The sequence below is a fragment of the Asparagus officinalis genome, chromosome 10 (assembly GCF_001876935.1).
Source record: "Asparagus officinalis chromosome 10, Aspof.V1, whole genome shotgun sequence".
In the NCBI taxonomy this organism is placed as follows: Eukaryota; Viridiplantae; Streptophyta; class Magnoliopsida; order Asparagales; family Asparagaceae; genus Asparagus; species Asparagus officinalis.
Genome location: NC_033803.1, coordinates 29511328 through 29521831, shown reverse-complemented (window position 1 = coordinate 29521831; position 10504 = coordinate 29511328). Strand labels below are relative to the sequence as shown.

The following is a 10504-nucleotide window of genomic DNA, read 5'->3' as shown; positions in this document are numbered from 1 at the left end:
AAACCATGCACAGAAAATAATCTTCCATGAATAGTATCCCCAATCACTGTAGCAGATTACTGTGACGGAATTACTGTAGCTTCCGTGCGGCTAGAGCTGGATGTCAACACTCCTCACTAGCATAAAATATATGTGATTTGTATTGACAAAAACAAAACAAATGCATGATTTTCCTCTTCATGTTTCTTCTCTCAAAAACAAAGAAGAACCTGATACTGAGAGCATTAGTTCCCAGTTTCTAAAACAACGACTCCTCGTCTCCAAAGAAATCTCTGTCAAAGAAAAACAACTCCAAACCCATTATCACTTCTAATTACTCCACAACAATCTCTTCCTCCTCTCAAATCCTACTTGTAAAACTTAGAGTTTCTCCTGTGACGTTGAAGAAGAGGAAACATGGGAGTGTTCCCTGTGCCATTTTTTTAGAGAAGACGGGGGATAGCGGTTTGCAGCAAGGAGGGATCTGGTATGAACATTTGCTTGGGGATTTTCAGCGACATCAAGGCAAGACTACGCTCATCCAAACCTTTCCGTGTAATTAGTTGAAATTATAAGAAGTTTAAGAAATGAGATTTTTATGTCTGAGCTTTAACTGTTATGATTAACTTCTATGTTAAAATAAATTAGATTTTCGATGATAATTTTGATCAATGCTAGAACTGAATATTTTGTTTAATTACTGTTGGAATTAAATTTATGATCATGATCATTAGGATTAATATAAAATTCCGTTTTACAATTGTAAACTAAGTTTTACCATGTAAAAATCCTAGTTTATTTGATTATTTGAGTTCTTCTTGTAAACTAATCATGTTAAAACCTAAGGATGTGATATCTAAGATTGAAATCAAGTTTTAAAATGAATTACATCTCTTTTAATGTGTAATTCTATCATATTTTAATAATCAATTTCGTTTATATATGAGAAATTAAAGAGATTTACTAGTGGTATATATATTCCGCAGAAAACTACTGCACGGGTATGATCTTTAACTGAAAATTGTATATAGCAAATGAACTCCAAATTGAACTAAACTAGTTTCAAATAAAATATTTGTAAATCTAGTTTCTAAAATAGAAAACCATTCTTAAAAAGATTTTGTTAACTAACTTACAAAGAGAGATTTAATGTTAACTAACTTACTCTTCCTAACTGTTAGTTCTTAATTAAAATTTTTAATTATTATCGCTCTTGACTGTTAACTATTTTTTTCTTTGGCTTAATATCAATATGTAGAGTCATGATATTAAGAACTAATTGCTTGTTTCTTATTAATACATATTAGTCATAATTGTTGAAATTGTTCAAGCTTATTGGTGTAGTACTAGTGCAACTATTTGATTTCCTGTGCAAGACTGCGAGTATTGATTCTTGCTACTTGATGCTAGGTGTAGTGCTACTAGTTGATTCGCCATTTGTAACCTGTAAAGAGAAAAATAAAATTTATCAATATTGTTGTTAGTGATGCAATATACTCGTATGAAAGTTTTAATAATTTTCATGGTTGAATGAAAATTAATGTGCAAGTTTAATACACTAAATCTATATACTATATTATATGTAAATATATGAATTTTGTTGCATAATGCATATATGTGTTTTGGTGTAGATATGTCTTCTTCAGCGAGTGGTGGTAGAAGACGAGATCATACATGGAAATATACTTCATTAGTTGATGATGGGAATGCCAATAGACACAAGTGCATATTTTGTAACAATTTCACAAATGGCGGCATATCTCGACAAAAATAGCAACTAACAGGGACGGATAGGAAACGTAAAAATGTGAGGCTTTGTCAAAAAGTCCCTTACAATGTGGTTGAAGACATAAAAGGTTATGAAGAAAGACAAAAGATAGCTAAAAGACAACATGCTATAGATGATTATCTCCCCGATCTTGGAGATGAGAACATGGTAGAGATCGATGATGAGGAGCTTGAAGATGAACAAGTACAAGTACAAGAATCTAGAGATAGAGGAAGTGACCCGGCGGTTCTTAAGTCATCTTTGGTAACAGCAAGAGGAAGAGGGAGTGTTGGCTTGCACAGTGTGGGATCTTCCATAGGCCCAAAGAGGAAGGGGTCGATGGATGTATTTCTTATATTTGATCCTACTCTAGAGATCGCCAAGGATGAAAGAAGGCGCAAGTTAAGGAAAATGTGTATTAAAGAAAGCCTCAAAAAAGATGCAATGACTAAAGTTAATCAAGACATAGCTCAGTGGTGGTATCAAGCTGGTGTTCCCTTTAATGTTGCTCGTCTTAGGTCTTTCAAAATCATGCTAAAGTCCGTTGGGGATTTTGGGCCAAACTTGCCTCCTCTAACATTACACCATTTGAGAGAGCCTTTGCTTAGGAAGGAGAAAAAAATACACCGATGATCTGATACAACCTCATAAGGAGGTGTAGGCTACCAAAGGTTGTTCTTTCATGTCAGATGGTTAGAGTGACAGAACGGGGAGGACATTGATCAACTTTCTTGTAAGCTCTCCTCATGGTACGATGTTTCTTTCCTCTATTAATGCTTCTGATGATTAGTGAGTAGATTAAGCTCATAGCACCTCAGAATGTTGTTCATATCATCACAGATAACCATTCTATTCTCAAATATGTAGGTAAAATTTAAGCAATAGATTTTATTTTAGTTATGAATCCTTTTCTATGTTAGGATGCTCGGATATTGATCTTTTTTTTTCTTTTTTGTTATGGGAGCTGAATTGAAAAAGGAGTATCCTCATTTATATTGGTCTCCGTGTGTTGGTCACTGTATTAATATCTCATGCTCAAGGATATTGGTAAACTACCATATGTGAAGCTAACCTTGAGTCGAGCTATAGAGTTGACGGGATTCATCTACTCACATGCATGGGTTTTGAACCTGATGAGAGGTGAAACTAACATCAAAGAGTTTCTTAGACCGGCGGTGACACGATTTGCCACGTCATTTATGACTTTGTCAAGCATCCATTGACAGAAAAATAACCTCAGAAAGATGTTTAATTTGGAGAAATAGAGGCAAAGTAAGTGGGCAAGAGATTCAAAGGGCAAATCAGCTGAAAGGATGGTTCATATGTCATCTTTCTGGAACAACATCGTTCGTATTCTCAAGCTCACGGCTCCTCTCATTGGTATTCTGAAACTTGTTGATGGTGACAAGAAGCCTGCTATGTGATTCATTTATGAGGCGATGGATAAAGCTAAGGAGGCTAATGCTAAATCCTTTGTTGATGATTCAACAAAATATTCTGAGGTATTTGATATCAATGATAAGAGGTGACAAGATCTGCTTCATCGGCCTTTGTATATTGCAAGATATTACCTTAATCCTGCATTTTTCTATGACCATCCAAACATCCAAGGGGATAACGAAGTTATGAAATGTCTTTATCAAGTCATTGAGAAGATGGTGCCCACACAAGACCAAGACAAGATTGATAGGCAGTTGGATATATATAAGCATGCTGGGAGTCTTTTTGGTATAAAGATAGCTAAGAGAAACAGAAAGAAAAAGTCTCTAGGTAAATATGCATAATATAAACCCTTAATTGACTAGATTTTTTTTATAGGAAATACACTACTAATCACACTCTATTTAAATTGACGGCTGATTGGTGTGAGTCTTATGGTGCATCAGCACCAGAGTTACAGAAGCTTGCTGTTAGAGTCCTCAGCCTTACTTGTAGCTCCTTTGACTACGAAAGAAATTGGAGTACTTTTGAGCAAGTATGATTAGTTTTATTTTATTCAACAAAATAGATTTAATTCCCTTAGAGATATGGATATTGATTTGATTAATTTGTATAAATTACAGATACACACCCAGAAGAGGAATAGATTGGATCATAAGAGGTTGCAAGATCTTTACTGCAAGTACAACCAAGCATTGAAGGAGAGATTTGACTGTAGAGATTCTATTGATCCGATTAAGTTGGCTGATATAGATGAAAGCAATGAGTGGTTGTTAGGGCAGTTCGGTGAAGGTGAAAATGCAGAGAATAACTTGGTGAAGGGCTAGTACAACCTTACATATGGTGCCGTAGGAGATGCGATGGGAGATGAAGAAGATGATGCTATATATCTAAGATCGACTAGTAGGTTTCGAGGATCTTCGAGTGGTATTGGTTCATCATCGAGGAGGAGGGAGCTAGTTTCTTAGTCGGAAGATGAAGAGGAGTTTAATGATGAGGAGGAGGAGACTAAAGAGGAGGATATTCCCTTTGAAGGGGATGATGATGATGTTAATGAGGATTATTAGAGTCATTAGGCTATTATTTTGCTACTTATTTGCTTTTTTTGTTAGATTGCTTGCTTAGCTTTGATGTTAGTAAACTCCTTAAGTGTTGTTGCTTAGTTGATTTGTTTTGATGGACAACTTGATTTGCTTCAATGATTAAAATATTATCTTGTGATTTGGTAGTATATACATTATTTATATTGAGTCCTTAACATTTTCTATGTGAAATTTCACAAATATATTTTTTTCATGCATATTGTATATCTTCAAAATTTTTGTGGTCTGGAGTGCGCCTCGCTTCACTCGGGTACGCGCATCGCATTGCGCCTTGTGCATGTTCGTGTAAACTGACTTTGCGCCATGCATTGCACCTCGTGCATTAAAAACACTACTGCTCAACAATGCCTCATCATCTGAAAGAATGATTTGCTTCATAGCTTTTACTTGATCAGCTCTAAACTCCAATACTGACCCCCTACGATCCATGCGGTGCTTAGAAATAATGAGATGCTCCACCAACGGCTCCCTCTCATAGCGAGGAGGGGATTTAACAGGCCCCATCAACAACGCTTGGATCGCCTTCTAAGTGTGAGGGGAAAGCTTGTCGATGCAATGGGGGAAGGACCACTCATATCGATCCTCCAGTGCAGTAGTTGGAAGACCCAAAGCAACCGGTATGTGGGCTTCTTGTCGACCACTAGAACCATAGTTCAGGCTTGATCTGCCTCAGTGGTGAGGATAGGGGATATGCCGATAGCTAGAAGGATAGCATTGTCGAACAGGTTCTCCTAGGAACGAGATCCTTTGTAGACACAAATCCTCTACCAACCCTCGCGCCTCAACTGCCGAGAGCTTCTCCACTCTTAGACTCTCCTTATTAATTTCTGGCCACATGAGGCTAGCCAAAATCGGATCGGCGAGAAGGATAAAGAAAAACTTTTCCCTCCGCTTCTTGTTTGTCTTGGGAATGTTGGACACCAGTCGGTAACCACCGATTATTTGCAGGTAGAAATGGCTCTCTTTCTTGCTAGTCTTAACGCTTGCAAGATGACCCAAAATGCCCAGCGTGGGCTCAACATTCACATGGTGGCAGATCACTAGGAAGGTCACCAGATGAGAAATGGAGTTCGGCTTTCGTTGCACTGGTGAAACCCCTAAAACATTAAAAACCTACTAAAGAAATAGGTGCAATGACAAATAAATGCCATAGTCGAGGTGGTGCCAGTATATCAGTCCTAAATTGCTGCTTTGATGATGGATATATTGCTCCCTTGATGATGGATATATTATTATATTGTTTTTAATATTTTATATTAAAATAATCTTAAAAATAATATTATTGTATATTATAACTATTATTTATTTAATCATTTGATGTTATATCAAGTTTTTGAACTTAATTGATCTGTAGTATCATATTATAAAAAGATGTCATACTAATTGTCCCACTCAAATTGTCTTATTATCCCATTTTACCCCCACTTTATCCAACTCAAATTGTCTTTCCTCTCTCCTCTCATCCGCCCCCCCAAATCAGATCTGAAACCTCCTCTCTCCTCTCTCCTTGATGCTGCGTTGCCAGACGCCACTCAGATCCCCTCTACATCTCATATCCCCTACGATGAAATAGATTTGTCGAGGGAATGCAGTGCGGATTTGAGGTCGAGACGAAGAAAATGTGATCGCCATTTAGATCCGGTTGTTTGATTGTGGAGATTATGACAGCAATAGGACCAACTACTACTATAGAGGTCAAAGACGGAGTGCTGTTCCCATAGCCTAATGACTTATTTGGAGGAGACCCGAATGATATTAGGTTTTGGTGTTGAGGAATATGATTAGAGACGAAGAACTAATTAAAATCACCAATGATGTTAAGTCCCTCTCGGCGGCGCGCCGGCCCCTATTAAGAAATGATATAGAGGTCAATGATGTTAAGTCCCTCTCGGCGGCCCCTGTTTAACTAAAATCACCAATGATTAAAATATATGAAAGTGAAGCAGGTTTGTTAAATATACCAATTCCATGAACGGAAGCAACTTCCACATGCAGGTTTATTAAATATATCAATTCCATGAACGGAAGCGCAACTTCCACGACCTTTCTTTTTTTTTTCATTCTTATATTCATTATGACAGAAGATGAAATAAATGAAAAACGTACCTATGCTCTGAATCTAGTTGTAATTCTTTATAGAGTAATGAATGTCAGCTCCACGGTTAAACTCATAAATTTTTAACATGATCGCTATGATTCTTGGGAATGAATCTCACATTTTTGAATGCAGAATCTATGGAGATAAACTAATAATACCATTCCTAGTAACTAATTATAGACATTCTTTGCAATCAAGGTCATAGAGAGTCTGTACACTGAATCTTCTTCTATTGCCGAACCAGGTTGCCGTCCTCGCTCCAAACGTCCCAGCCATGTACGAGCTCAACTTCGGCGTCCCAATGGCCGGGGCAGTCATCTGCACCCTCAACGCTCACCACGACGCAGCCATGGTCTCCGTCCTCCTCAAACATTCTGAAGCCAAGCTCATTTTCGTCGACCACCAGTTCCTCACAATCGCTGAAGACGCCATCAACCTCCTTTCACAATCCAACTCCAAATCCCCTCTCCTCATCCCAATCCCGGAACCCTCTGAAGACTCCTCTCATTCACCTGGTTTAAACTACGAAAGCCTCATCAAAACCGGAGACCCCTGCTTCGACATCAAGTGGCCGATCGACGAGTGCGATCCTATCGCCCTAAACTACACATCCGGCACCACATCCAGGCCGAAAGGCGTGGTCTACACACACCGCGGCGCCTACCTCAACTGCATCAGTTCCATTCTCTTTAGTGAAATAAGGACTTTGCCGGTCTACTTATGGACGGTGCCCATTTTCCATAGCAATGGTTGGTGCCTGACCTGGGGCATAGCGGCACAGGGCGGGGTCAACGTCTGCCTCCGCGATTTCACCGCAAAGACCATCTTCGAGAAAATCACCAGGTATGGAGTTACTCACATGACCGGTGCCCCTACCGTCCTCAACATGATGGCAAACTGTCCGCCTGCTGACCGACAGCCGCTCGCAGCTGGCCAGATGGTCTGCGTCATGACGGGCGGGGCTACTCCGCAACCACCAGTCTTGGAGAAGATGGAGGAGATGGGATTTAAAGTCGTCCATGTGTACGGACTCACGGAGACCTACGGGCCCGCGACAGTGTGCGAGTGGAAGCCCGAGTGGGACGAGTTGTCGGTGGATCAGCAGGCAAAGATGATGGGGAGGCAGGGAATTCGACATATCGGAACGGAGGCGGTCGACGTCAAAGATCCGGAGACAATGAAAAGCGTCCCGGCCGATGGCAAAACAATGGGGGAGGTTATGTTTCGAGGCAACACGGTGATGAACGGATACTTCAAGGACTTAAAAGCCACGGAGGAGGTTTTTGCAGGGGGATGGATGAGGACAGGGGATCTCGGGGTGAGGCATGCTGATGGGTATATTCAGGTGAAGGATAGGCTGAAGGACATCATAATCTCCGGCCTGGAGAATATAAGCACGATCGAGGTCGAGTCGGTAGTTTATAGTCACCCGGCGGTGCTTGAAGCTGCGGTGGTTGGACGACCTGATGAGTACTGGGGGGAGACGCCGTGTGCGTTTGTGAAGCTCAAGGATGGAGCTTCTGCTGATGCTGAGGAGATTATAGGGTTCTGTCGGGCTCGGCTGCCGGATTTTATGGTGCCCAAGAGCGTGGTTTTCGGGGAGCTGCCGAAGACTTCGACGGGGAAGATGCAGAAGTTTGTTCTCAGGGAGAGGGCCAAGGCTATGGGAAGCCTATTCATGAATGGCGGCGGGAAAATGCTTGAAATATAGTATTCTAAAAGTAATTGTGGATACTGTACAAATGAAGAATTTCATTTGTAATTTGATTTGTTGAACCAAAAAATAAATGGAAGTCTCAGCAATGATATGGGGTTGAGATCTGATCAATGTATTATGTTTGTTACATATGAACTTATATCTATTCATTTTAAACGTGTTCCTAATTAATTCTTCTCAATCTTCTAAGAATATTTATTACTAACCATTTCTTTTTGAAAAATCTTGTAAAATTCATATTCTGTGGTTATTTCAAACTTAGGAACTCACATTTGAATTGGAAGTTTTATATTGTTGGGTACTAGTGATCTCGTTTTCCGGATTCACAAGAATATGTTGAAGTTAGAAAGTCTCCAATCACTTTCATAAGTCATGGCTAATCTCTCCTTTATATAGAAAGAGAAAAAGATGGTTTGTGATTAAAGCCTCCCCTTTTAAAAAGTTGTTCACGTGTCTATTTATCTCATCTAAGAAAATGATGTGCGGACGAATAACTAATTCTATCCAAAATTTATCTCATCTAAGAAAATGATGTGCGGACGAATAACTAATTCTATCCAAAATCGTGTTAGTTTAAAACTAAAAAAAAGGGTAAAACGTTTAGTTTATAATAAAAAAAACTCACTATCATTTGCGTAGTGCAAACAAGTAAAAAAAACTAATATTTTAACCATTTCATTCAAAAAATAAAATGGATGACCATTTAGAACAGAAAAGTACTAAGTTCCAATAAAAATATTACAAATTACCTACATGATTGTTTTAATACAAAGTATGTTTATAATTAATCTAATGGAGGTTTTTCTATTATGTCTAAGACTGATTTTAGAAGTGTGTGGTTTTAAAATAAATGGGGGTAAAACTTTGGGTTTATAGGCAATAAACCTTTTAGAAAGTGGATGACTTCAATGGAAGTTGAACTTTAGGCGAAATATTTACCGTTGAAAAAATTATTGGGTTTAAAGCTTTAAGTTTGCAGGTAAAATCTTTTTTGGAAGTGGATGGGTTTTAAAACAAGTGTGGGTAAAAGCTTTGGGCTCATAGGTAAAAGCACTTTTTGTAATAGGGTGGGTTAAAAAATCGCTTATTGTTTAAATGTTTATTTGCATATATACCCTTTACATCATGAATATTTGCAAAACTACCCCTCAAATCATCAATTTCGGAAAAAAATACTCACAAATTAATCAATCATTAACTTTAATGGGATGATTTGTAACTGAATGTAAAATTCATTAACAAAATAATTTAATTTTCACTCACAAAGTTGATAATTTGCTGATTTTAGGGCAATTTTTTTTTCCAAAGTTGATGGTTTGGAGGGTATTTTTACAAATACTAAAATTTGATCGATAGTTTTGTAAATACTAATAAGGTAGAGGGCTGCATGAAAATGTGTACAATATCTATACAGTGCAAGCCTATTCATTAATGGCGGCGGGAAAATGTTTGAAATATAATTTTGCGAAATATTGATGGGTACTCTAATTGAATAATTTCCTAAGTAATTCGACTAGTCAAAGAAAAAACTAAATGCAATTCTCAGCAATGATATGAGATTGAGATCAAATAAGCAGCTGATCGATGTATAATGTTTGTTGCGATAAAAAAAGTATGATGTTTGTTATATATGACTTATACCTATTCTCTTTAAATGTGTTCCTAATTAGTTCTTCCCAATCTTCTAAGAATGTTATCGATTATTTCTCTCTGAAAGATCATATAAAATTCGTATTCCTTGGTTATTTCAAATTTTTATGAACTCACATTTTTATATTGCCGGGTATTAGTGATCTCGTCCTCCAAATTCGAAAGAATATGTTAAAAAATGGAAAGCCTCTGATCACTTTCGAAGATCATGGCTAATCTCTCCTTTATACGCAAACAGGAAGCAGTGGTTTGCGATTAAAGCCTCCCATTTAAAAGTTATTCACGTGTCTTTTTATCGCAACTCAGAAAATGACACGTGGGCCTAATACTACAAAAAATTCACAACTAATTTTATCCAAAATTTTGTTAGTTTAGAAATAAAAAATTGGATAAAACTTTTAGTTTATGAGAAAAACTCATGTATCGTTTGTGGATGGCCAAAACATTAGTGCAAACAAGTTAAAAAAATAATAAGTATCATTTCATTCAAAAAATAAACTCTATAAACATTTAGAGCGAAAAAAAATAACAAGTTAAAAATATATGGCAAATTACCTACACTAGTATTTTAGTCCGTGTTAAGCACGGTCTTATCGTAATTCATCCTTATTTCATCCTGTTGCTATTTTGTGTTGCAATCACTCTTATCCTAATATATTTTTAAAGATCTAATGACTAAACACCCTTCGAAGCACGTGAACCCCCTCCTCCCCCACGCCCGTTAAGGTTAGAGAACATGTACCCGTCTG

At 37.8% G+C, this 10504-nt stretch overlaps 1 protein-coding gene across 1 annotated transcript; it reads left to right on the top strand.

The window, feature by feature from the left end:
• LOC109826132 (probable acyl-activating enzyme 1, peroxisomal) lies at positions 6397–8232 on the top strand. The gene has a single exon (XM_020393109.1). It carries the CDS (start codon positions 6663–6665, stop codon positions 8097–8099), a length of 1437 nt encoding a protein of 478 aa, XP_020248698.1. The 5' UTR covers positions 6397–6662; the 3' UTR covers positions 8100–8232.